Raw genomic sequence first — 25,777 nt, 5'->3', positions numbered from 1 at the left:
CTCGGCTTGGAGAACCAAGAGTCAGAGGGCAGTCAGAGTCGCGTTCACTCCAACATCTCCGCCGCGATCGGAAGTGGTCAGAGCAAAAGTATATTCTCCCTGCTCTACCTCCCATGTCTTGGACCGAGTGTATGTGAGGAGCAATCGAGAGGGATCCAAGGTCATCTCGACCTCTCTCTTCTCGCCGACGTCCAGGTAGACGCGCTGGAAAGCGACCAGCTGTCTCAAAGGCTGGACAACAGATGATACCCTAGAGAGCAGATATACCTGGGGCACGTCGCTCCCCGGAAGCGGCCCCACGTTTTGGACAGTCAAGTGGAAGGTAATGGTATCGTTTGCAGTGAACGCCGTTGGTAGATCAGTTCGAGAGGACGAGGCGCTGAAGCCCAAGCGGGAAAACGTGGAGTAGGAAAGCCCGTACCCAAAGGAGTACGCGGAATAGGAGTCGACGTCAATGTAGTCAACGACGTGGGCCGACTGCTTGTAGTTGTATATCGCGGGGAGAGAGCCGACGGATGGAGGGATGGAGAGAGGGAGACGGCCACCGGGGTTGAACAGCCCGAAGAGGACGTTGGCGATCGCTCGGCCACCTTGCTGTCCTGGAAAATACTGGGACAGACGTCAGAGTCAGAGCGGTGGCCGCGAACAGCGAAGATGACGCGAGTACTGACTGCATACAGCACCGCAGCCGCGCGCGCATAATAGTCCGGAATGGCAAATGGCCTCCCGCCTTCTAGCACCATCACGACTGGCTTGCCCAGCTCGAATATCTTGTCAAGGAGACGAGCTTGACCAATGGTTTAGGAAACCCGCGGTTTCGCACGAGACCGGGAGTGAACACTCACTTTGGTTCGCCGACAGGGACAGCGTCGCTCTGTCCCCATTCTCACCATCGCTGTTCCACGCCCCGCCGCCCGCGAAGACAATGACGTCGGCGTCCTCCGCTGCGCGTGTAGCGAGTCCGACGGGGTCTCCGCGGTCGACCAAGTTCCAGACGAGCTGAACCTGCGCGTTGAGGCTATCGACGTTCTCGACCTTCTGAGCGTTATTCCAGACTTGGAAGCGCACGCGCACAGAATGCGTCGCGCCCGCTCTGAACGCGAACGGCGCGCACCCCGGGGGCCCCAGCGTGGAGTTGACGCGGGTGAAGGAGCGGGGCTCGATATTTCCGATGAAGGTGCCTTGCGATGAATACGGGACCTCGACGACGGGGGAGCCGTCGACTTCAAGTGAAGCTGTCGAGTTGGGGCCGATAGCCAGACCGAGCCAGCCATCGGCATCTGAAGGGACAGTGAAGTGACCCTCCCACACGGCAGAGAAGTTGTTCGATGGCAAGCCGTTGGGAGGATACAGCCCCCACTGCATATTGGGGACTTGAATTGTCTGGAACGCGGGCTGCGAGAATTGGGTGTCAGAGTAGTAAGTGGTCAACAGGCCTCCTCGCGTCCCGTTTGGCGAGGACAACAGGCTACGAGGTATGGGATACTGTCCATTGTACAGCCAAGTGTTGGCGCCCCAACTGGTGACTAGATTCACGAACGAAGCGTTTGCTTTTAGATATTCCGAGATACCATCCCGAATTGTCGTCGCGCGGTCAATGGGCCCGCTGCCCCAAGGGCCTGAATAGTCGCCAAAGTTGAACGTGTCAGCCATAGGGCCCACCAACGCGATCTTCTGGATGCCCTGTTCCGAAGGCCGTAGAGGGAGCGTGTCACGTCTGTTCTCTAATAGGACGATTGAATGCTCAGCAGCCTCCAGGGTCAACCCATCGTGCGCCTCGACTAGTCCCTCCACAGACACATTCCCGGGTATGTACGGGTCGTCGAACAGTCCGAGTTCCCATTTCGCGTTGAGGACGCCTCGGACTCGTTGGCGCAGAGTAGCTTCGCTGACCGTCTTGTTGTCCACGAGACCGAGGATGGCATCACGCCACACGTCGAGAGAATAGTCATAGTACTGGACCGCGCCGCCGGCGTTGAGCCACTGTGAGATTGCGCTTGCAGGCGAGTCGGCAACCCTATGTAGGTACTGTAAATTTCGGATTGAAACGTCGTCTCCGAGAACGAAACCATCAAAATTCCACGAATCGAGCGCTTCGTATAGATCGGAATCTGCGTTGTCCGGATGTTCAGAAAAAAGTTAAAATCCAAAAGCTTTCGATGCCTACCAACAACACACGGAACACCATCTATATCATGATATGCCCTAGATTGTGTGTATGGTGTTATTCGTCGCAAATAGACAAGACAGACGGAGCGCACATCATCACGCCGCGTGCTCCCCCTATTTCCACCACTGCTTTGAAAGGAACAAGCATCTCTGACATGATCTGTCGGATGCCAAAGCCCGTGAACGGCCCGGCGTTCACACCGCCACTGGGACTCCCGTGGCCTGCAAAGTGCTGGTCGAGGCTTGGTGAACAAGACGGGGATATGCGGGAGATACTAGGCTAGGACCGACTTTCATGACCGGGATGACGGCGTCGTGGGCAGACCAGGTGCCATTCTTGGAAAGCCCGCGCGCGTACGCGACGCCCATGTGGGTCGTCAGAACGAAATCTTCGCCTCTAACACGTCGTTAGAATCGCTCCGCAGTGCGGAGGGCATCGACGGACGACTCACAAGTCCTCTTGCACCCTGCCCCATCGCGGGTCCTTCCCCAGATCAAGCACGGGTGAAAAACACGCCCGCACGCCGATCGAGCTCGCCTCAGCCCCAATCGCCCGCCCGACGTGATACATCAGCTCCGGGTCGAAGCTCGCCGCGAGGCCGATCGGGGAGGGGAATAGCGACTGGCGAAATGAGCCGACGCCGTGCAGGCACTCCGCCGTCTGCAGGAGCGGGATGGGCACGCGCGCTCTCGAGAGGTGCAGCGCCTGGAGGTCGTTGTACTGTGACTGGTTCGTCGGGTACCAGTCGTGGATGAGCCCGATCCCCGACGGGCCGATGTACGCGTCGTAGAGCTCGTTCGTGGAGCTGGGGCCGATGATGTTGTCGGCGAAGGTTAGGTGCAGTTGGTGGGCGAGTTCCGTGACGGTCAACTGTGAGAGGAGGTCGTCGACGAAGGAGTCTCTGTCTGTTTTGCGCGCGAGGGTGCAGACATGGGCAGAGTCCAGTGATGCCGAGGAATCTGCCTGGCATTCAGGATAGGCCAGGGTCCATGAGGCCAGTGATAGCAAGGAAACAACTGTGATACACTTCATTGGTTTGCTAGAAGAGACTGAACTGACGAGGGCAGTCCAACGGTGACAAGTCCAGAATAAAGTGAACCGAGGTCAGGGAAGCCGACAACCTCCAGGGACAGAAGCTTGACACCACTATGAGAGGATGCTGCGTCGCGCGTGATCACCACCTGATGAATGCAGAAGCATAGAGCCGAAGACTGCGGTCCGGTCAGATCAAACTGGCTGAAGGTGTCGTTTGGCTTGAGAAGCGTTGTGAAAAGCGCGTGAGGAAACATTGTCCTGATAGCCTGATAGATGGAGCAAGGTGAAGCCAAGCACATAGATTTATTATCGTGTGCGACCTGGTAGACGGGAACATGACCTTGAGGATAACAATGCGATAGACCAAGCCCAAGAATAGTAGACTCTTGAAAGAAAGAGCCGAGCAGAAAACATGGGATCGAGGGACACCGACGGCAGCCAGCAAGAAGGATATAAGCCTGAGCATATGAGCTCCTTGACTTACGGCATTTGCCGAACCTGCGCGTGAGGAGACGTGACTTTCAACCTTCTCTTACACTGAGGTCACTCACCATATCTTCGGTGATTCCGTCTTGTCTGGCGCGATTCTTCATCTATCTATTTGCCGAGATCATCCGCTTTTTCGCAGATGGTCGCCGGTCGGACAGAGGACCAGCCTGGGACAGCGCTCAGATGATCTGCAATCAGACTCGCCGTTCTGAAAAGCTTGTATGCGGGTAAGTGCCTACCACATCCTCTCTTTTGATGTGGGCGCGTAGGTATGATTTGGACCTCACAAGCTCACAAATCTGTTTATCAACACTTGAATTGAGCCGATCTTTGGATCATTTTCTGCCTGTGACCCGTTTCAGAAAGGCCTTGTCCAGCGAAGGACGCAACGGGTTCTAGCAGGAACTGTCCTGTTGCTATAGATTCGCATCCGTTTGACCACCCTTCACTAGCATGGGTTCCTTACGCGGTCCGTCAGGCCGTCAGGACTCAGCAGATACATAGAAGTGCTTGTATTATTCGAATGCTATGCTGCCGACACGCTCGTGATTAATCGATAGTCAATGTCCGCCAACATTCCGAAATATCCTCAAGTCCGCTGAGGTCCTGCGAGTCCGGCGTTCGCGCTCACGCCTGAGATGTTGGCGTCTCACGCATTCTTCGGCTCGTTCGAGATCTGCCTGTACCTCATTGAGGAAGGTATCGAACTCCTCCATCGTCACCATCGGTTGAAGAGGATCTGAGGACCGATCAGGGCGCGCCATGAGATGGATCGGAGTAAATCAGGATCACGCACCCTTGAGCCCGAAATGGGTGGCGTAATTGTCGACCCAGACACCAAATTCTTGAACCGTCATCTTCGAAAATGCCTCTGGTGCAGACGATGTGACATTTTCGGGCGCGCAATCTGATCGTCGCGCAAGTCAAGACACACCGTTCGAGCAGTCTAAGGGTGGTATATACATTCCTCCATTCTCTGGCGAAGACTCCAGTCGAGTCCAGGTCGCGTTAGCTCTGGAACGGGCTCACACTTGCTGCACGCACCCCTGCGGCTCTTCAAATAGTCGATTTTCCGACATGGCCATACAGCAGTGTTTATAGATTGAGATGCTGCAAAATACGCGCGACTGCTGACGAGACCACGCCTTGTAAGTGAGATGGGAGAGAATAGGAATTGTAAATATACCGACGGACAACACTTACTATTTATACACGGACTGCTCTTCCCTACGCAAAGTTCGACTTGAGCTTGGAGATCGGCTATGATAGATATAAAAAAAACAATCAGCATAGACGGTCATAGCATACCATCAATCGATCGGCATCTACAATGCTCGACAGACTCACAGCAGCCAGCGCTCCAGCGTTCGAGCAGGTCGCAGCACAAAGGTCTGCAAGCACGGTCACTGAGGGAAAGGAATACGGCACCGTTTCTGTGCCGCTTCCACACCAGCAAAAGCCAAGCTACGAGGCATGCGGACACCTAGTCCCACGAACCTTCGAGTCAGGTAGTGTTCAGAGGTCCTGAGATGATGGGCCTGTAGAAACAATAAGATGACGCTGCTGGGATGTCATACGGCCAAGATATTTCGTCAGAAGTATGTGAGGATATGATATAACTTCCTTCGCGCTTGATGGTGAGGTGGGCATTATATATAGCTTATTGTGAAGGCGATGACGGCCCACGGGCCAGTGGTACTCACAATTGTTTGGGCTTCGGCCCGTGATTGAGACAAGCTGCGACGATTTCGCCACCATCGAGACAGAGAGACAGGTTTGGCACCTGTAGATAGCTGCAAACATAGAGAACATATCGCGTTCCACGCTCGCGGTTCAGATAGCCGAGACCAAAGGAATCCACAAGCGCGACAGCGCGGCGAGGGAAGATAGTAGTTCGTCTACGGCGTTTGCCGAACCAAACTGGACGTCACTTTCCACGACTCAACCAGTCTCCACCTGTTCTGTCTCCAGCAAATCCTTCTTGTCTTGTGCGACCTTTGGTCTATCGACGGACGCGATCGTCCGTCCTTCCAGAGTCCGTGAGAACTCTCAACGATCTCGAACTCTCACAGGTGGTCCAGGTGGGCTCGTCTCAATCCGGTCAAAGGGAGATCGATCAGCGCTGGGTCCCCCAGAGACGAGCGCAAAAATATGAGTATGAGCGCTACAGAGCTGCGCTTTCGATCCGGAAATCGCTGCATGTCGGGTACATTCATTCCCACCCTGTGACCTGTGCCCTCTCACCGAGCTGGAATGTCTGCTCCCTTGTTGCGCTGTTGCGCGCGCCCGCCGGGTGCTTTCCTCACGGAATCATGATTCCGATCCGGCCTTCAACGAATCCGCGCGTCGCCCTGCTCGAATCGCGCGGAGCTCGTCTGCCAGCGCGCTGCGACTCGCTTCCATGAGCAGTCGTCTCACCCGGCACCGAGGGAAGCAGACGCCTGGTGCCGTATTCACGTCTGTTCGACCGTCCTTGACTCCTCACGCGGTAGGTGCCATCTCATACCGTGGGTACGTCATAGGGCACACTATATTGCAAGCCTCGTGCAGCGACTGCGCTACCAGCCGCCCGCGCGCGCGCGCGTTCCATCACCTAACATCACCTCAAAGCCTCCAAATCGCGCTCGTAGACACCAGTCCATCGGAGTCGTCCCCGCAACCGGACGCCTCGCGCGTGTCTCGCGTTTCCCATACCAGGAGAAGCAAGTGCCCTCCCAGGGCAGGGTGGGCACGCAAGAGCCGCGCCAACCCTCGCTTCCACACCTGACTTCCACACACCCGCTCACGGCAGAACGCTGGCACCTGCAGGCCGCACACCCCACGCGTGCATCACAGCCGGCCTCGCCTCCCATCCATCCCGCGGCACTCTCGCGAACGCCGTCACCGTCGCGGTTCGCCCGGACCCGAGCGCATCGCAGTCGCCCGCCGAGGTCCCCAGGCGCTCCCGCACTCGCGCGGACACAGCGGTCGACGACTGGTTGCGCCCACCGTGCCGCGATAGACCCGACGCGAGCCTCGCCCACCGTCCGCGCAACAGCCCGCCCCACCTTCGACAGCCCGATCGGCGCGCGCACGCGCGCCCCCTCCCCCATCCATCGTGCCGATCGAATCCTCCGTGGCTCCACGAAGCCCCACGAAGCCCCACGACCCACCACGACGGCCACGAAGCGCCCCGGCGCCAGACACGCCCACGCGTGTCCCCTTACACACCACTCCCTGGGCCGCACAATCACGGAACGGGCGCGGAACACCCGTACCCACCCCACCCCGCGCCCCGCGTTCCACAACCGTCAAAAAACACCCCAGATCGTCCAGATCGCTCACCCCCCGCGCGCCGAAGACACCCCTCTTCTCCCGCGCAGGCAGATGAGAGCCGATCGCGCGCCTGGATCGCACCCTCTCGCCGCCAGCACCGGCGACACGCCGGCGACACTCTCAGGACTGCTTCGAGGATCACTACTACCACTACTACTACTACTACTACTGTATCGCTATCAGCATCAGAACGAGCCGGCGCAGAACCCCCCCCCCCCCCCCCCCCCCCCCGTGCGCAGAAGTCTCCGCTCGGAACGCGCGCACGGCGTGGACGCGAGGCAGGCAGGCAGGCAGCCGCACGCTCCAACGCTCCAGCGCTCCAGCGCTCCGCTGCAGGATCCACACGACGCACCCCAAGACGCGCCACAACGCCTCCACATACCACACCCGCACATACACCCCGACGCGGCGCGCAAGCGTGTCTCTCTGGAAGCACGACGGCGACGACGGCGACGGCGGCGACGGCGGTGACGGCGGGGAGGAACGAACGCTCGAACCCGTCGTCCAAGATCGCATCATATCGCATCACCTCACATCAGGACGCCAGCGACTGAGGCTTCGCCAGGGCCGTGATACCGATGATACCGATGATACCGACGATGCGTCGGCGTCGGCGGGGCGCTGTCGCCTATGCACGCACGCCGTTCGCGATACCGATCTCAGCGCGTCGCGTGACGCATCGTATGGCCTCGCATCTCGCATGGCTCCGCAGCCCGACGTCGACATCGACCACGAACCCTCGTTTCGTACAAAGATCGCAGCCACGCACGCACGCACGACCGATCCTCTCCTCAGCTCAGCTCAGCTCAGCTCAGCTCAGCTCAGCTCAGCTCAGCTCAGCTCAGCTCAGCTCAGCCCAGCTCAGATCAACGCAAAGCCACGCACACCCTCACATTGCAAAGGTATAAAAAAGCACAACAGAAAAAAAAAAAAAGGCCCAACGCGACCCGAGCACAAACCGCTAACGAAAAAGAAAGCGAGAAAAGAGCAACAAACAAACAAATAAACAAACGAACAGCGAACATGTCAAAGCAGCCACATAGGCATTCCGAACCGGACACGCGATAGGATACAGGGCGCAGTAGTAATAGTAAGATACGGCAGGCGACTCGCACAGGCAAGGAGACGCGCATGAGCACGCGGACACGGCGAGCGGGAGGAAAAAAGAAGGCAGGCAGGAGGCGTATAATATTACTCTAAAAGAAAAGAAAATGCGAAATCGAAGAAGGGGGACGTGCGTGAGAGGCGGGTGGCGGACGTGTGTGGGCATGGCGTGACAGATGCGGCGTGATGATAGAAAGAAGGAAAGCCTGGGCAAGCATGGAGAGCGTGTGGCGGATCGGGGGAGAGTAGAGGCAAGGCGAGGCGAGGCAAGGCAAGGCGAGGATGGGGGTATGTCGGCTGTGTGCTGTGTGTTGCAGCGGGGGCATGTCGGTCGCCCGATGGATGTGATTTTCGAGGCCGGGATTTGTGATCACACCGGCAAGCCCATCTTTTCGTTGCCACGATCATGATTCGCATGGGACGAGCGATTCCCGTTCGCCGACCTGCACGCACGCACGCACGCACGCACGCGCGCACCGTCAGCCGCAAGCGCGGGCAGCACGACCCGAACCGAGCAAACTCACCTGCCGCCCTCGTCCTCGGCGATGCCGACGTCGTTGCTGCCGAGCATGGCCTCGAGGGTGTGCCGAAACGAGTTGAGCTCGCGGTCAAAGGCGGCGCCGACGGCGTGGCCGTGGTCGAGCTCGAACGCGCGGGCCTCGCGGATGAAGTGGTCGAGCTCCTTCGCGCGCTGGAGGCTGTTCTCCGGCTCGTTGGAGCCGCGGGCGCGCGCGAGATACGACGCGACGAGGGTCGACGCGCCACCTGATACGCCAAAGGGGAGCGTGCGTCAGCCACGAGCGACGAGCCACGACGACGGGAGAGGGAAGCGGCGGACCGAGGATGGATATTGCGACCGAGGTCTAGCGCCGCAGATCGATCAGCGCGCGAGGCGGAAGCGAACAGCAAGTGTCAGCCTGTCTGTCAATCGGCGGGGGCGGATCTGCTGCGGGCGCACCTGCTTTCCCGTGAGCGCGGCGCCGAGCCCGGTGGTGAGCGCGCCGAGGAGCACCTGCACCCCGATGGCCGCATTCAGCGTGTAGCCCGTCCACTTTGCTGTCCCCGCCCGCGTTCGTCAGCACACGTGCCCAGAGAGATCGAGTCGCGGTTGGACGACGCACCCTTGAACGCCGCCTTGTCGCGCTCCGTCTCGGCGGCCGCGATCGTGGGCCCCAGCCGTTCGCCGACGGTCATCTCCCGGCGCTGTTGTCACCAACACTCCCCTCAGCACGTGCATCCACGCCGGCGTCGCACGAGCAGCCACTCACCACACGCTTCTCCTCCGCTGGCGGCACGATCCAGCCCACCCCGCCCATCCCCGCCCCGGCCCGCCCCTCCGAGTACCCACCCGCGCTGGGCAGCCCCCCGCCCTCCCACGACACAGGCTTCGCACCGACGCCCCCAGGCGCCCCGCCATACCCACTCCCCACGCCATACCCGTTCCCCGCCGCATACCCGTTCCCCACGCCATACCCGCCCCCCGCGCCCCTCCCCGCCCCCACGCCCGCAACCCCCGCGTCGTCGTCGCCGAGGTCCCGCTCGTACCCGCCCTCCTGCCCCAGCCCCTGCGTCGGCAGACTCCGCGTGTGCGCGGGCCTCGGCCGCGCAAGCGCGAGCACCGTCGGCGCCGCGCTGCTCGGCCCGCGCGCGTGCTCCTGCGGCGCGTGCGGCGACTGCGACTGCGAGCGGCGGTAGCTCCCGCGATTGGGCGGCGCCGAGCCGGGCGGGGTCGCGTGCGTGAGGGACTGGTGCGGAGACCGGTGCGGGGAGTGCGACTGGGTCGCGGCCGCGGCCGCGGCGACGGAGTATGGGGAGTGCAGGGCGAGGGGGATGGGCCCGGGCGGGGGCTGTGCGGGGGCGGGCTGTGCGGGGGCGGGGGCGGGCTGCTGTGGGGATGGGGACGAGTGCGGAGGTGGGGAGGGGAGGTCGCGCTGCATCTGGTGGGGAAGGAAGTGCGGTTGCGGATGGACGAGGATGCTGGCTTGCGCTTGCGACTGCGACTGGGGCTGGAAGGAGGACTGTGGTCGTGCGGGGGATGGGGATGGCTGTTGGGCCTGTGGGCGGGGAGGATCGGGGGGTGGGCTGGGCTGGTGCGGCGTTGCGGCGTGCTCGTGCGTGGGCGTGGGCGTGGGCGGCGACGGCGACGAGGTGAGGGGCGGGGGCGGAGGCGGGGGCGGGGGCGGGGTGAAAGGCGCATACACCTGCGTGTGGCGAAGCGTGTGGGGAGAAGCAGACGCAGACGCAGACGCAGACGCAGGCGCAGGCGGCGCGTCGGACGCGGGCCCCGTCTCGGCCTCATGCGACGCCTGTTGTGGATAGCTCATGCTTGTACCTGTTCGGACGCTGCTTGCTGGTCAGGAGGAAGGGCTGCTGGGGGGGCGACGCGGCGAGGGCGTATCGGCCGGACGCGCGTGGGCGATCGAGCGAGGCAGCGGCGAGGCGAGAGGCTGCTCGTGCGACCGGGTGCTCGCGGGGGAGGGACGCAGGCGCAACGCACGCGAGGGAGGGCCGCTGTCAGGGCCAGCGACGAGACGAGGATACGTGAGCGTGCACGCGTGATCGTCTGGAGAGAAGCCAAGCGGTGCGCACGCGGGAGGCCTCGGGGTATATATAGGAACGATAACAGAGCGGGGGGACGTGATGGCGAGGGCGCGCGCTGGGCCATGGCACAGGGCCCGGCTCCGGAAGGCCAATACAGAGGGGCAGAGGCAGCGCGAACAGAAACAGAAGAACGTCGGCGGGCGACGGCGACGGCGATGGCGAGCGATCCCGTCTCTGCGGCCCCTGCCAGCCCGGCACGCGCCGTCGCGCCGTCGCATCTGCCTCCGACGACGACGTGCACTCTATTGTTATTGGAGGTACAGTGGTGGCGCGCTCATGTATCCACATCCGCTCGCCACTGCCACCGATTCAAGTCGTGCAGGGGCTCGCTGCAGGCGTGATAAATTCTGCGCTTCAATATCCAATATCCAAATGCCAAGCCCGTCCGACCGAATCCCTCGTCTGTTACCGAGTTCTGTCCGGCCCTTTCGTCGTCCGCGGCGCCGGGTCGGGATACATGCTAGTGCAGCTGTCGATCGTCTCTTCCTCGTCACGGCGACCGCCGACAACGCGGAATCCCCTCAACGCTCGCTCGACGGACGGACATAGGACGGGACAGGCGGAACAGACGGGACAGGCGGAACAGACGGGACAGTCGACTATCTGGCAGCGGGGCGTTGGGCCGCCTTCCACTCCTCCACGACAGCCCGCGACGACAGCAGCGTAGCGCACGGCGGCCCCGTCATCTATTCCAATTTCCCAGACCCGCTACAGCATAGCGCGCCATGCACGGTGCGCGCCTCCCCGTCGACACCGATGAATGGAACCTTAATGATGATCGGAAACCCCTTCAGCACCCCTTCCCGTCGTCTTTGCCGTCTCCTTTGGGATAGTCAATCCAGCGCCCCACACGCGCCGGACTTTCTCGTAGTGCGCGTGCCTCGCGCAGCTCACAATACATACCACTACAGCACTCACTACTTATCTGCATCCGCATAGCGCGCCGCCGAATCCGAATCCCTGGCAGGCGTGGAAGGCCTCCCCCTCCCCGCTCGCTCAGCGCTCAGCGCTCAGCGGCAGCGGCAGCCTCACACTCGACGACTCAGCGGACAGCACGACGCGTTTCGCCGGCGCGCCTCTGCAGACCGAAGTCCCCAAGGATACCGAAGCACCGCAGAGGCGCGCCGAGCACGGTGCGCTCGGCCGGTGCGCGTCTGCCGCTCGCCCCTCCTCCTCGCCCCCCCCCCCCCCCCCCCCGTGCCACCCTCCCAACTGCTAGCCCCGTCGCCCGTCGCATCCCGCATCCCGGCGCCCACCCACGCATCCAATCGCCCTCATCTCAGACAAACACCGCTCGCTTCCCGCACGCACGTCCCCGCACGTCCCGCGCCGGCCCCACCTCCCCTCTTCCTCCAATCGCCACGCACACGCACACGCACACGCATGGAAGGCTGCAAACGGACAGGGACAGACAACAGCCACAGCCGCACGACGCGCACCACGACCGTCTCACCCACCCACCCTTCGCAACGCGCGCGCACCACGCTCCATCGCCCCATCGCCCCATCACCCCATCGCCCCATCACACCCTCCCGCCGTCGCCGCCACGATAGACGGCACGCGCGGCACCTTCCGCAACTGGAAACTCCCCGCCCTCATCCCCGCCCTCATCCTCATCCCCATCCTCCCGTCTCCACGCACCGACCCGTCCCCCGCGTCCGCAGCCAAGACAAAGATGCCTCCGCCCGTCCTGTTTACATCCGCCCGGAGCTATCGTGCGCCGTCCCCGGTGAGGTGAGTAACTCCACGACGTGCTGACGCGCGGAAACTTCGTCCAAGCAGAATCCGATCTACTGATTCGATGCATCAGGAATCCACTCCGTCGCCCCGCTGCCTCGCGCAGCTCACTTCCATTCCGCGGAGTCTGGCACTCATATCTCCTTGTGCGGAACCTGGAGCGCTGATCTCGGCGGTACCGGCAGTACGGGTACGTCTTTCCTGCTTCCATGCAAGACAAGCAGCGTCTCAGGAACACGGATCACCAACAATGCATCAAACCCCTCGACGGGCGGCGCCTCGAAATTAATCTTATAGAGTTCCCAATGCAGAGATATGAGTTATCCAAATTCGCAACTTACTTCCCTGGGCGTGCGCTGCCTGTGTTTCACTCTCACGTCTCGAGACAGATGCCGCGCATGGGAATCACTACATTCACCATGCCACCGACAAGCCATCGGCGAAGCTTCCAATGTAATGACAGACGAGGACAGAATAATATAGATAAAAATGTACCAACGCTCTCTCGCCCTCGACGACTCGACTTCTCGCTCAGAGAACGATGTTGATAGGGCTGCAGTTGATACCCAGCCCGCCCTGTGAAAATCACGGTGAGGAACGTCCCGACTCATCATGGTCAACACTCACAAACTCAGTCCGGTCGCAGCAGACGGTTTGTGATACGCAGTTGGATCCCGATCCAAAGCCCGCAGCGTTAAGTGAGTCGCAGTTGAGTCCGATGGGAGTGTTCAAGTCGTTCAGGACGATGCCGAGGAGACCAAGAGCCTTAGCAGCACCCTCCGAGCGCGCCTGAGGATTAACACGGGCAGACGAGTCAGACACAAACGGGTAAGAACGCGGTCAGATACTCGCCTCCTCAACCGTGTTGCAGCACTGGACAGGGCCCGAGTTGCACTGCATCTTGTGCTCCTCCTCGTTGTAGATGTCGTGCGCGTACTCGTCCTTCACGTCCTTGACCGACTTGTAGTCCTTGTCCTTCGGGTCGTACTCCTTCTTGGGGTCGTACTCCTTCTTGGGATCGTACGGCTTCTTCGGGTCATACTCCTTCTTGGGATCGTACGGCTTCTTCGGGTCATACTCCTTCTTGGGGTCGTACTCCTTCTTGGGATCCGCGTAGGGCTTGTCGTTGACGGGGTAGCCCTTGGGAGGCTCTGGGGCATAGTCGCGCCGCCGGTAGTCGTCCAAGTAGTCGGACTTGTACTCTTCTTTTTTCGGCTCGTACTCGTCCTTGACAGGCTCGGGGTACTTGTAGTCGTCCTTGGGGTACTCCTGGGAGGAGTAGTCGTCCGTGGGGTACGCGGGGGATGGGTAGTCGTCCTTGGGGTATGCGGGCGCGTAGGCGGTGGTCTTCGGGTACTCGGGCTCCTTGTAGTCGTCCTTGTAGGGCGTGGTGGTGTACGCAGGAGCGGCGGTGTACTCGGGGGTTGGGACGGGTGCGGGGACGGGCTTGTACTCGGGCTTCATGGAGCCCCAGGGGCCGGCCGAGACGACGACGGCGAGGGTGAGGAAGGAGACGGCGGAGACGGCGGAGATGCGAGAGAACATAGTGGGCGTGTGTGGATAGTAGTCCGGTGTGGGTAGGGTAGGGGTGTGTTGTTGCTGGAAGGGTCAGAAGCGGGGGCGCTAGAGAACTGGGAGAGGGACGGACGAGCGGGGCCTGCCCGCCTTTTATACGGCCGCGGGAGGGCTGGCGGGAGGGCTTGCGCGTCGCCCGATACGGTTGGGGGCGAGAATGACGAGTGGAGAGCCCCGTCTCGATTTGGTGCGTACGCTGTCGCGCTGGAATCCTGCTCGGCTCGGCGCACGCGGGCACGGTCTCTCCAAACGCGACTGGGAGGCCGCAACGGGACGACGCGTTGACATCACGTGTCGACGCTAACCCACATCGTGACACTTGCGCAAATCCGCATCGTCCACTCGGTCGGCGGCGGGCGTCGGCGTCGGCGTAGGGCTCGGTGGTCGGTCTTCATGTCGGCCAGGGCGATCCGCCAACTGGCCACAAGCTTTTCCTTCTGTTTGTCCAGGCGGTGGAAGCGCAGGGGTACCTGAACAATTCCAGCGGGACTTGGTTTGGCCGTCGACGTGCCTTGCGACGTTGACGCTTGACTTGTGCTTCTGAGCGTGCTTCTGGCCCATCGACGCGAGCTCGATCCACATCACGTGCTGGGAAATGACTTTCAACTCCGGTCCTCCTCGACAGCGGCAATTCGCGCGCAGTGGGTGCTCGGTGAAATTGGAATGTCGTCCGCAATCGTGGAAGTGGAGGTCTTGCGGCTGCGGGAGCTACCCTCAACACCGCATTTGGAGGGTGCTGGGCTCATCACCTCGCTGGCCGATCATTTCCATGTTTGCTGGTATGTATCGATATTATGAGTTAAAGGTTTCATAGCTCTTTGGTAAGTCTCGAAACTTGTACAGTCGCGGACAAGCAAAGTCGACAAAAAAGAAAAACAATTGTAGCGGCTGACGCGCCTAAAATTTACGAAATCTGACTGCAGATTCAGACTCAGGAAGTCAAAAGACGTCTAAAAACGCCCCTTTGAGGATTTTCCCACGAGAAATTGGGACCCGCCAATTTTTTGGCGAGGTTTTACGGGCGCTAGATGCCCCAAAAAAGATACATGTGACACCATGTGAAGTAAACTAGTTGAGAACTGCCTCGATGCTCATCATCGCACCTTGAGAAACAGTGCGATGACTTTTCTGCTTGCGAATAGCTCATTCTACCACCTTCCTGGTCAACCCTCTGCGATATGCATCTATAAAATGCCACGAGCAATTGAAGAAGTGACAAATGACCTCAACAGGACAATTGTCGAGGCATACAAGCGCATGCTTCTTCGCGTCATCAAACCTCTCCTTACAGACTTCACAATACCTGTACTTAACAAAACCCCAGTATTTCCAAAAAAAGGGAATCAATAAACAGAGAGAAATAAAATTGAAAATGGCAGAATAAGCAGTTTACTCATCATCTCAATTGGGTTGAGCTCACAATGGAATTTTGGGAGAAACATACAGATGTGACCGTGAGCGGTAATCTACTGTTCAAGAAGGGAGACTTGATTCTTGACACCGGCCTGGTTTGAGAGAAGACGAGCCATGCAGCAATGCTCATTCTCAATTGAGCACACCAGCAAGCACTTAGCCCATATGCACATCACCTTGACAATTTTTTTGGCGATAAAATATAGGTATTTTTAGCAAGTTTTTTGATGGATTCATACAGTACTCATTGAAAGGAGTCGATTGGTGTATTTTACATGATTTATAGACCTTTTTCGTGGGGTCAGCCAATTTTTGGAGGTTTCCGGGTCAAAAATTTACCTTTTCTGGACTAACGGCTCGTAGGATTTTACTCAAAATATTTCCACGACATCTACTCAAGCATTGCTATCGATTCCGGTGTAACCGGGAAGCCCTAGAAATGGGTGTCGAAATTTGTCGACTTTGCTTGTCCGCGACTGTATCAGCCGCAGTCCGGATAGCTAACTCTCAACTCTGTGAGCGCGGGGTGCAATCATATGGTAAAATTCATCGGCCGACTCCATCGCAATAAGCTACTTATTGTCTGCACCTCTCCATCACAATGGGTGCTAACATGGTCTTGGATGGGCTTTCGACGGTATCGAAAGGTGGAAAGAAACAAGCGCCCTGTCTTTCTTCTAACCGTGCTTGCAGACCTGCTGAGACGTGTCGACCGCTGTAACTAAGCTGTCGGTTTATTGTGAGTTGTTCTCTTCGGCGTCGATTGTTTGTATGCTATGACCATCTATGCTAATTCTCTAGTCATCATAACGGTCACAATCGATCTGCATGCTCAATCTCGCTTTTGCTTGCGGTGCCTATTGAATATCCCGTGTCCATATAGCGAGTATCAGGCGCCTCCCATCTCATCTACAACACTTCGTCAAGAGTCGTGCGATTTGCAGCATCTGCGAATCCGATAAACATCGTTGGCCATATCGACTACGCTGTGTCCTCTTCAGAGAACGAAGAGATGTTTATACCGGTCTACGACTGCTCAAGAGATATGCCTTGACTTGACCACTAGTCTCCTTGCATCCTCTTAATCTCTGCATCATCCCCATCAGAAGGATTCACGAAGATGTCCAGTGCTCGGTTCGCTGCTTGAGCCGAGAAGCATCTGGGTATAAAAAGTGCGTGACCGTGATTTCCCCCATGACGCACGCTGATTGGGACTCAGAACGGTCTCACGAACCAATGACGAAAGCGCAAGGGGACACTAAGGGGACGCTGTCACTGCCGAAACTCTCGCCTTGCTGAAGCGGAAGAAGATTTCAAACGATCTGACGAACTCGAAAGACGTGTGGATGCCAAGATCCTTCGGCTCAAGAGCCCAATCGTGAGCGCCGGATTCGCTTCTTGAGACACCCTGAGGATGGCGTCACCTCAGCTGACTAGAGGGGTTTCGAAATGTTGGCAGATGCATTTGTCATTCTATCCCGGTGAATATATTTCTAACCATTAAGCGCGTTGGCCTGTCCAAGGCTTTGGCGTACAACTGCTGCGCACTTGTCTGTACAGTGATACTAAGAATCCAGTGAAGACCATGCATCATAACCCTGATGATGCTAAGCAAATATTTTAGCTCAAGGTTCCTTCCTCTACCTCCCTAGCCTCTCCTGCAATTCCATTATCCGACCCCGATAGCGCAGGATCGTGTCCCGCACTGATTCGGCATCTTGAGGATCTTGGTTCAATATCCGCTGATCTAGTAATTGCTCCCTCAACTCGTCTATTTCCCTTCGTTGGCGTTTAATCAGATCGGCAGCTGGGCCCATTGTCAGTTTCCAATGATACTCGAACGAGACGCTGCGTCGCACCAAATTCATCAAGACTCTGTTCCAGTCCCGGCGGCAAAAAGCCACTTAACGCATCCCGGAGGAACTTCTCTCGGTAGGCCTTTTCTGTCTCCCATGCCAAATTAGCTTGCCTCAGGTACTGGATATATTCAACAGCTCAAAACGAAACGATCTCATGAGCCTCCGAGCATGACGGCAGCGACAACACAGGCTCATGCACGCACCATAGGCTTCCAATTTTTGCTTCGTTACGTGCCCCGTGACTTGCTTGGCGCTGAGAAACTCAGCCAACGCCTCACGAAGCGCATCCACAGACCTCTTCTCCCCGCTCCGCCGGACGCGCGCGCGCTCGGCCTTCACCTCCCTAAGTGCCTTCGGGTCCGCCAGCATCGCGGAGCTTGGCCCCGACGCCGCCGCATCCCCAGACTCGTCGAGGTCCTCCGCCTTGCGCTTCCCCTTCCTCCGCGACACGACCGTCTCGGGCGGCGCGCTCTGCACTTCGCGGTGGTCGTTCGAAGGCATCTCCACGGGGGGCGCTGTCCACTCCCGCGTGAACTTGTACTCGATGGGCGACGCTGGAGGCTGCGTCGGCTCTCGTTTGGGCAGTGGCGGACCATCTTGTGGCGGAACCGAGGAGTCCAGATATATGGGATCATACGGGGCTGATGCTGTGTGAGATCTGAAGTAGGAAGACGAGGCGCGTTCAGAGGCGGCTGGCACGAGGGCGCGTGATGAACGCGGTCAGAATTGAGAAAGAGACTCATAAGGAATCGAGACATACATGGAGGCGCATACCCGTACTTGTCATTGACTGTAGCTGCAGACGCAGACCCGATACCAAGCTGCTCCAACCCATGCGTCGCCCTCATATATGACTCTAAAATTGTAAGCTCATTTTGTCAGCGGAGCGCACGCAAACGGAATCTGATAAGGTCGCACCTGCATGACTGAATCGAGAGTCTGCAGTAGAGCTGGGCTCAAGGGGAGGATACGAGGGAAAGGCGCGGAAAGGAGGCAAGGGCAAAGCTTCTAGGCTGCTCACGTCTGAGTCGTAAGGCGTCGATGACCCCGTCGCGCCCCCATGCATTGGTGAGGAAGAAGCTGAGGGAAAGTTGACCGTCTCTCTATACCACGATGACGAGTCGTTCGGAAATATAAACCTGCACGAGCGCGTTCAGCATGCAGGTTATGATTGTCGATATATCAAATGCGTACGGGGGCGGAGGAGGGTCCATGCTACTTTTATAAGTGGCCTTCTCCGTGCTAAAGGCATCGAATGGCCAATTCGCCAGTGTATGTTCATTGTGCCCGCTAGTGCAAGCACGCGATCAGCACATATGCAGATCAATAAAGCGATTCGACACACACCTTCCCAGCGAGGGCACCTCAGGCGGCGGGAGCGCGAGATCCGATGGCAGATTATAAGAAACCGTCCCAGACGTATCCCAGCCTGGACCAGCCTCGATACCCGTGCCCGAGAACGTCTTGGATTCGAAATCCACAGGAGTAAATGAACCAGAAGGGTCGGAAGACATCGCAGCGTCAACGCGATGTATACTTTACCAGAAAGAAAAGAAAGTTGTGAATGATGAGACCCCGCACGACATTGTCGTATTTATGGCCATGCTCGACAAGGAGGCCTCGTCCAAGAAAGTCGTAGTTCTCCAGGCGCAAAGCTGAGCCCTATGACCTCCACGCCCTGCTTCCTGATGGCACCCACGTCAAGCAAAGCACAAAGCGGCGGTGTGCCCTGACGCTAAGGCCTGTGGGGCAGAGTACAACGTCGTCGTGCGCACTGCCAGTAGCATAATACAAGCACCTACAAGAATCGCATACGTGCGCGCCTGCTTACCGAGTTAGTCAAATGTCAGACGTCTGCCACAACCACATAGCAACAGGGTTGACCGTCGCAGCATGTCGGTGATGCAGCGCCAATAGCCAGAAGCAATCAACAGTCTTACTCAACTGGGATAAGGAGCAGTGCGATCCTGTGTCAAGATCGATCCAACATCGCACGTTGATAGGATTCAGGACCCCGTCGAACGGGCGTGCCTTTACTTGATAAAATATGCACTGACAACAATGAAGCGGATCACCGAATATGGAAGGCAGCTAGGCGAAATACAAGGGCTTTCCTAGGCTTTCCCGTTCTCGGAAAAACGCACGACCTCGCAATGCGTTCTGCTACCCATGACTAAAAAAAAATAGGGCATAAGTCGTGCATACAGTATATACCCAGGCTGTCAAGCGACCCTGTCCAGTATGCCGCAATCCGGAAGCTGATATGAGGAAAGAAGAACAAGATGGACGACTCTTAGGTCCCGATTTCGCCGGTCCGCCGACGATTCATAACGAGTTGATTCGGAGTGGCTGTTCCCAGTTGCACGACTGCAGAGCGTCTGCATCTTGATTCTTGACACGGTGCTGAAGAGTCTTCAACGTCAGGGCTCTGAGGGATGTGATGACCAAGCGATTATGAGCGGGGGATGCCGAGCCGTGCTGGCGGCTCCCATCTCTTTGTCCTAGTACGTGGTCACCCAACGGCTGCGACAGACACCCTAGGACGTGGAGACAGAATGCGCTGGCAGACAGATAAAAAGCAAGACATAACTTCTATATGCATAACGATCCAAAAAAGCAGAGACAACAACGACGACGAGATACACATGTGTAGACAGAACGGACGATCCAGAAGCGAGCAGATGCTTGACATGATTACACGACACCAACGCTTCTTGGTCTTACTGTTGCACACGTCAGCACCAGAGTAACGAGGAGGGCGAGGGGTTTGGAGGGTTGAGCGCCCGCTCACGCACCTGGATGTAGCTTACTCAGAGCTCAAACGGCGTCATTCTCGACGAGGCGGCCACAGATGATATACTTGTTCGAGAAGTGGTCGATCCAGCCCTTCATGTTCTCGCTGGAACGGATGCACAGGGACGCTGGTCAGCCAAGCAGCGGGGCAAAGGGATTTACACGAAGCCACATGGCGGGGCGGACTGTAATGGAGCGAGACGGAAACGAGACGAGAAGAGAAAAGGACGCACATCTCGTCAGGCGTGAGGTCTTCGAGCTTGTCGAGAGGTTGGTCGATGGGAGTGAGCATTTCTACAAGGATCCGCGGGGTGAGTGAGTCAGCACGTCGGGCGTCGATTGTCCGAAAGAGGGGGAAAGGGCGCGCACCGATATCGAAGGACTGCTTGGCCATGCCGCGCGAGGCGTCGCGGCCTGCAAAGTTGCCATACATGCCGTCTACGCCACGTCAATTCACCACAGCTCGACTCAAGCGGTGATGGGCGCATGACGCACCGGGCCCGTAGAAGTTCCTCCCCGCAGTCACGTCAAACACTGTGCCGGCGATAGCCAACAGGATGCGGCCGCCGTCGCGTCCACTGAAGGGCTCGAGGGTATTTGGGGTATACGTGGTGAAGAGGAGAGTCGGGGGGTGCGCCTTGGGCATCCAGGAGTAGCCGGCCTTGAACTCTGCGGGGGCCTCTTTGGGAATGGAGGTGCGGGGGAAGATGACACGCTGGACATAGTAGACGATGTAGAGGACGAGGGCGGTGTTGATGGGAGTGGAAAGCGCGAAGGAGGACATGGTGGGCGACGTCGGTGGTGGGGAGAGGCAAGGGAATGATGCAGGGATGCTTGGAAAGCCCGGTCGGCGCGCGCTCGCACATCTGACCGACACACTGGCGCTGCACCCCTGCGTGAAATCTCGCACTCATCCCAGTTCACCGCAATTTGCGGGCTGTTCGAAAACCTCAAGTAAAAGGAGCGACTTTTTCGCTGCCGTGCAGGACTGCAGCAGTGTCGTTTGAGCGACCTCCTCCTCCGTCCTGTCCCAGAACAATTGCAGCTTGCGGATTTCAGGTACAAGGCGCACAAGTCTCCTCTATCTATCTTTTATGAAGTTGCTACTATCACGAGATGTTTTCGCTGACCGGTAAACGATAAGAGGCATAGAGTGTGCCGAAGAGGCAGTACATGCATGGAAGAGTACAAAAGGAGGAACAAGAGCGACAAGCGGAGGATATGCTCCATACGATCTTCGACATGAAGCATGCGTGATGGAATCATGACACAATCAGACATTCAGCTGGTCAGTGACTGGGTGACTGGTGCGCATATATAGTATTTACTCATTGCCCTCGTCTGTATCTCGTCCCCATCTCTCTCCGCTTTCCGATCCGTCCCATTTTACGGACGTAAAGTGACGCTTTAAGACTCTGATGTGAGCTTCCTTGATCGAGCATGATCGGAGCGACAAGGCCAGTGAGCGGCCGTCGTCAAAACCTGCACACAGTGCGCTGCAGAATGACTCCGGGCTGCCACGAACAAATGCGGCATTTTCTATGCGCAGATGCCGAAGCCGAGGATAAGGACGCACGGTATGGTCCTGCTGGGATAGCGTTGCTAGCGCCTTCGCAAAGCCATCCACCATGTTTCCGCCTACTACCAACGTCGTTACGTTCTTCGACTGCTGTATGAGGGGGTACCAGTCTGCTTCCGCATGGTTGAAGTACCCAGCGAGAGAACAGGAACGCATTTCGTGAAGGGGAAGTATAGCACCCAATGCTCGGAAAATAGCCTGTCCAAGTGAGTGCGACTCACCAGTCAGGTAAATTTCCAGACTACCCGGTAACGAGGACACCGAATTGTGGTTAAACAGGTCAGACGATGGGTCTACGGGCGAGATATTGAGAGTAGCCCCGGGGGCTTGACGTTGGTAACCGTCTGTAAAGCAAACAGAAGCAACTCTGGTGTCTCCAGCCAGGTTCCCGATGTATTGTCGTAGAAATTGGGTCGCAGCAGCTACAGCGGCGTTCTCGACGGTTGCTTCTATTGGGGGTATTGTCTCCCACAGTTCTGAACTGAGCTTCAGACGAGTGAAGTAAGGGAGGACAAAGTGGGACACCAATCCGCTGCAGTAGTTGACATGGGCCTCGAGGTACAGGAGCTTCAGGTGAGGTAAGGGAATGGTGGCGTGACTGGCAAGGTTGCTATCGACAACAACCCACGGCGGCGACGGCCGCGATATGTGCAATTCAAGTAGACATGGCAACTCTCTGAGGGCATTGAGAAGCTCTGTCGTGTAATTTTTCGTGAACCCATTTTCTTCATCAACAAAGGCACAAATGTCGATCAATGTTAAATGTGTCAGCTCGCAATGGAACAGAGGGGAGGAAAAATTGACGAAGCATCGTCTCAAGGATAGCGAGCGTAAAGGTGGACAAGTGCCCATGAACATATCTGAGGGAAGCTGGTACTCGATGTCCGTTGTGGACACCAGTTGGAGCGATTGCAAAGCCGGAGCTGGCTTTGACATCAGAAGAGAGTTGCACCATCTCCAGTTACGGTAGTCGATTTCGAGCTTCAGCGTTTGGGTACGACCGATATGTGTCACCAATTGGCCCAGTATGACGTTTGTTGTCGGAAAGGTCTCGTCGATGTCAAAAGTGAGGTCAACGTTCTTCGCTCGGCGGATTAGTTCCAATATACCGTTAAGGCGTCGGAGAGACGTGACCTCAGACCAAAGATATGGGCAGGCAAGAGCGACTTCTCTCCAACGTCGGCAGACATGTGTAGCTTTCAATCTGGACGAATCATGCCGGCCGTCTAGACGGAGCAATGATAGGATGTGTGTGAGAATCTCGGTCGGGAGCTGAGATATAAGAGCTACGGTGTTCCGTTGAGATTTGAGTATGGCTAAGCGCGCTTTCAATGCGCGGATCTCAGAATCAATTGCTTCACGTCGCGAATGAAGGGATTGACTGTCTATCATGGTTGCTGGGGCCGATGGTCTAAGTGGATGAGCTGTCGAATCATCAGTGCCCAAGCGGATAAAAGATTGGATATATGTTAACCTCAGAGAGTGGCAGGGACAATGCAACTGTATCCAGTTCGTACGGATGGTGTTTGCTGGCAAGAGAGGTGAAGCTATTCAAAGTCTCGCCGCTGACGCGACAAAGACTGCCCAAACCCTAGGACCCCTAGCACTTGCGAAGGTCAAACCGCCCGCCAGTGACAGCACGTGATGGGGACGCGCTCGCACACATGACCGTGCCAGACCGTCGAGCAGCGGCCCGCACTCGATGGCCTTCCTGGCCCCGTGCGCCTTCCCCAGCACCCCTCGCGAATACTTGCGTCAAATAAATAAATTGCACTCATGCACCCCCGCGATTTTCGCGTCTTTTCCAGCACCTCCGAGCTTGAGCTGACCCTATGCAGTCCGTTGCTCACTCGCTCGTCGCTGTCTTGCTATGCACGGCGTCCGCGGCCAGCGCAGTCCGTGTCGTGGCCAACTCCACGCTCGGCTCAGACCCGCAGACCGTAAACCGTCTCAATGGCGAGTCCTTCCAGCAGGACGCGCTCGTCACTTTCAACGGTACGCGTCCAGCCCTCTTCTCGCTTGCTCCTTCATCTCATCACCACCTTCAGGCTACCAGTATGCCGCATTTTGGACCACAGACGCCGCTAACGCGTCCGTACGCCATCCATCTCTCTCGCGCCAGACACTCTCCGCCTCTGTCAATGCATCGGATCCCACCTGGGAGACGTTCACCTTTACGGACTATAACCAGACAGAAGACGATGGCCATGATATGTGCGTCTGTTTTCAATTTACTTCTTAGACTTCGTCGACGCATTATGCTCTCATACGCTGATAAAATAATGCCCTCACCCCAGAATTTCCCTCGGTGTCGCCCCGAGTGACGGCACTGTACATCTTAGCTTCGATCACCACGACAACGTGCTCAAGTACCGTGCCTCCAAAGCTCGCACGGCCACAGACCCTGCCTCGACGCCTTGGTCCGCCGACCTCTTCGGTGCTACGCTCGTGCGTGTCCCCTCCCCCTCCCCTTTTTCCTCTTCTCATCTTCCCATTTAATATTTTCATTTTGTTCGTCTAACTTTGCTCTCGCCGCCTTTGTGATTGGTATCACAGGACTACCTCCCCGGTACCGAATCGCTCAACAAAACAACTTACTTTGGCTCCGTTACCTACCCACGCTTCCTGCGCTCCTCGTCTTCTGCTTCAGCAAGCTTCCTTTTCGAGCTGCGTATTGGCCGCTCGGGACTCGGCGATGACTGGCTGTACGAGTACGATGGTGGTGGAAACTGGACGCTCGTAGGCAAGTACCTGGAGGTGCGTGGAGGTATGAACATATTTTCCTGGGTTCGAATGCTAACGGAGTATCTTTTTCTTACCGATTTAATCTGGTTGACAGGGAGTGAATAGTGCGTGCACCTCCTTGACGTTGTCGTCCGCGAAGTACCGGGAAGTTCTGACGGGCCCATGATAGACAATGCGTACATTAATGGCCTCGATTTTGATCACAAGGGGAACTTGGTCACGACCTGGTGCGTACGCAGTTGCAGCCGCCTTCTTCTCCTGCTCATTTTGCCCTTGACGATGTACATCATCTCCTTACACACGATCGTGTATCGTGCAGGACATACCGCGACTACGTGAACGACACCGGCAAAAATGTCGCCGTCCAGGCAGGGCCAAACGGCCCCGAGAACGTGCGCTCCTCCTTCCCCGCCCTTTTTCATCTCGCTCATAGATCCCGTACGCCAGAACCACGACATGGACTTCGCGACGAGCCCCGATCTCGGGCGCACCTGGCTCAACACCTGGGGCCAGCCGATCGCGAACACGACCGCTGGGCGCCCCATCTTGCCTGGCTCGGCGGGCATCACGGTGTTCAGTATCCCGAAGTACGGGTGCGTGCGTGAGCCTTCGCGTTTGCAGGCTTTTTCTATCCCTACAATCCGGATAGGGAAATTGACGTGTGCTGTGTTATCGTAGAGGGATTCTGAACCAGGAGGCACAGACGGTGGATGAGGAGGGACGCGTGCATGTGTTGAACCGCGAGAATACGACGGGGACCGAACAATGGTATGGACACCCCTTTCTGTTTCGTTCATCCGCACGCGTGCTGATTTTGCGCGTTCCTCTAACAACGCTACAGGTACCACTACTGGCGCAGCACGACCTCCCACTGGACGCGCACGCCCCTCCCGCTCACCCTCTCCAGCGCCAACGCCTCCCAGGCGCTCCTCAATCCCAACATCACCCGCACCCCAACCGTGATCGGCAAGCGCGGCAAGCTCGCCGCGCTCTCGACCTCTCTCTTCGCGCTCCTCCCCTCCAACGCGCCCAACTCGACCGCGCTCTCCGTCCTCCGCAGCACCGCCGCGGGGCACTTCCGCAACTGGCAGGTCGTGTGGGAGGCCGCGAGCGGATCGCGCGCGGAGGTGCTGTACGATCGGTACCGCCTTGCCGCGGACGGGGTGCTCAGTCTGTTTTTGGTGGACGGGGTGGAGCTGCGGGTGGTCGATCTGGAGTTGGAGCTGTGAGCGGAGCGGGGCGAGGAGGGTACGCGTATCTTTATTGTTCAGGCTGAGTTCGTTCGGGCTGAGTTGTCTGAGGATGTGGATATAGGTCCGGCTGAGAATTTTATTCTCTCTGTTATTTTTTCGTGGAGTCTTC

General features: G+C 57.8%; 10 protein-coding genes across 10 annotated transcripts; 3 read left to right on the top strand and 7 right to left on the bottom strand.

Moving 5' to 3' along the window:
• Positions 1 to 21: 21 nt before the first annotated feature.
• On the bottom strand, positions 22 to 4,551 carry HETIRDRAFT_105899 (glycoside hydrolase family 3 protein; the record flags this gene model as incomplete). The annotated part of the gene is made up of 9 exons (XM_009553030.1): positions 22 to 609; positions 672 to 787; positions 846 to 2,111; positions 2,168 to 2,205; positions 2,262 to 2,401; positions 2,461 to 2,566; positions 2,622 to 3,133; positions 4,348 to 4,433; positions 4,491 to 4,551. The coding sequence occupies 9 exons, from the start codon at positions 4,549 to 4,551 to the stop codon at positions 22 to 24; spliced, it is 2,913 nt and encodes a 970-aa protein (XP_009551325.1).
• Positions 4,552 to 6,095: 1,544 nt separating this feature from the next.
• On the top strand, positions 6,096 to 7,064 carry HETIRDRAFT_105898 (uncharacterized protein; the record flags this gene model as incomplete). Its single annotated transcript, XM_009553029.1, has 3 exons — positions 6,096 to 6,182; positions 6,245 to 7,003; positions 7,035 to 7,064. 3 exons carry the CDS (start codon positions 6,096 to 6,098, stop codon positions 7,062 to 7,064), a joined length of 876 nt encoding a protein of 291 aa, XP_009551324.1.
• A 1,569-nt stretch (positions 7,065 to 8,633) lies between these two features.
• On the bottom strand, positions 8,634 to 8,885 carry HETIRDRAFT_328975 (uncharacterized protein; the record flags this gene model as incomplete). The annotated part of the gene is made up of 1 exon (XM_009553028.1): positions 8,634 to 8,885. A coding segment is annotated over one exon (252 nt), but the record flags the coding sequence as incomplete, so codon positions are not given.
• Positions 8,886 to 10,776: 1,891 nt separating this feature from the next.
• On the top strand, positions 10,777 to 12,618 carry HETIRDRAFT_429881 (uncharacterized protein; the record flags this gene model as incomplete). Its single annotated transcript, XM_009553027.1, has 5 exons — positions 10,777 to 10,971; positions 11,264 to 11,446; positions 11,682 to 11,847; positions 11,998 to 12,448; positions 12,525 to 12,618. The coding sequence occupies 5 exons, from the start codon at positions 10,777 to 10,779 to the stop codon at positions 12,616 to 12,618; spliced, it is 1,089 nt and encodes a 362-aa protein (XP_009551322.1).
• Positions 12,619 to 12,842: 224 nt separating this feature from the next.
• Positions 12,843 to 14,039, bottom strand: hbf2 (hydrophobin-like protein). Its single transcript, XM_009552902.1, has 3 exons — positions 13,304 to 14,039; positions 13,079 to 13,240; positions 12,843 to 13,027 (listed from the first exon to the last, which is right to left on the bottom strand). The coding sequence occupies exons 1-3, from the start codon at positions 13,994 to 13,996 to the stop codon at positions 12,983 to 12,985; spliced, it is 900 nt and encodes a 299-aa protein (XP_009551197.1). The 5' UTR covers positions 13,997 to 14,039; the 3' UTR covers positions 12,843 to 12,982.
• A 1,130-nt stretch (positions 14,040 to 15,169) lies between these two features.
• On the bottom strand, positions 15,170 to 15,364 carry HETIRDRAFT_53513 (uncharacterized protein; the record flags this gene model as incomplete). Its single annotated transcript, XM_009552892.1, has 1 exon — positions 15,170 to 15,364. A coding segment is annotated over one exon (195 nt), but the record flags the coding sequence as incomplete, so codon positions are not given.
• Positions 15,365 to 17,079: 1,715 nt separating this feature from the next.
• On the bottom strand, positions 17,080 to 18,812 carry lep7 (lignin medium expressed protein 7; the record flags this gene model as incomplete). The annotated part of the gene is made up of 7 exons (XM_009553026.1): positions 17,080 to 17,246; positions 17,299 to 17,433; positions 17,502 to 17,990; positions 18,059 to 18,154; positions 18,217 to 18,437; positions 18,493 to 18,588; positions 18,646 to 18,812. 7 exons carry the CDS (start codon positions 18,810 to 18,812, stop codon positions 17,080 to 17,082), a joined length of 1,371 nt encoding a protein of 456 aa, XP_009551321.1.
• A 1,303-nt stretch (positions 18,813 to 20,115) lies between these two features.
• On the bottom strand, positions 20,116 to 20,875 carry HETIRDRAFT_53389 (uncharacterized protein; the record flags this gene model as incomplete). Its single annotated transcript, XM_009552886.1, has 4 exons — positions 20,116 to 20,197; positions 20,325 to 20,385; positions 20,461 to 20,529; positions 20,587 to 20,875. 4 exons carry the CDS (start codon positions 20,873 to 20,875, stop codon positions 20,116 to 20,118), a joined length of 501 nt encoding a protein of 166 aa, XP_009551181.1.
• A 321-nt stretch (positions 20,876 to 21,196) lies between these two features.
• On the bottom strand, positions 21,197 to 23,062 carry HETIRDRAFT_480534 (uncharacterized protein; the record flags this gene model as incomplete). Its single annotated transcript, XM_009553025.1, has 1 exon — positions 21,197 to 23,062. One exon carries the CDS (start codon positions 23,060 to 23,062, stop codon positions 21,416 to 21,418), a length of 1,647 nt encoding a protein of 548 aa, XP_009551320.1. The 3' UTR covers positions 21,197 to 21,415.
• Positions 23,063 to 23,502: 440 nt separating this feature from the next.
• On the top strand, positions 23,503 to 25,644 carry lep1 (lignin expressed protein lep1; the record flags this gene model as incomplete). The annotated part of the gene is made up of 10 exons (XM_009553024.1): positions 23,503 to 23,665; positions 23,719 to 23,884; positions 23,968 to 24,118; positions 24,227 to 24,427; positions 24,510 to 24,519; positions 24,585 to 24,642; positions 24,735 to 24,807; positions 24,863 to 25,008; positions 25,094 to 25,183; positions 25,257 to 25,644. 10 exons carry the CDS (start codon positions 23,503 to 23,505, stop codon positions 25,642 to 25,644), a joined length of 1,446 nt encoding a protein of 481 aa, XP_009551319.1.
• Positions 25,645 to 25,777: the final 133 nt, after the last annotated feature.

This window comes from Heterobasidion irregulare, assembly GCF_000320585.1.
Source record: "Heterobasidion irregulare TC 32-1 unplaced genomic scaffold scaffold_11, whole genome shotgun sequence".
Lineage (NCBI taxonomy): Eukaryota > Fungi > Basidiomycota > Agaricomycetes > Russulales > Bondarzewiaceae > Heterobasidion > Heterobasidion irregulare.
This window is presented reverse-complemented; position numbering and strand designations above follow the sequence as displayed.

Coding starts and splice junctions, on each gene's coding strand:
- hbf2 (XM_009552902.1), bottom strand. CDS start 13,996: ATGTTCTCTCGCATCTCCGCCGTCTCCGCCGTCTCCTTCCTCACCCTC. Junction 13,241..13,303: donor GCTGCAACACGGTTGAGGAG/GCGAGTATCTGA, acceptor GTTAATCCTCAG/GCGCGCTCGGAGGGTGCTGC. Junction 13,028..13,078: donor GCTGCGACCGGACTGAGTTT/GTGAGTGTTGAC, acceptor TGATTTTCACAG/GGCGGGCTGGGTATCAACTG.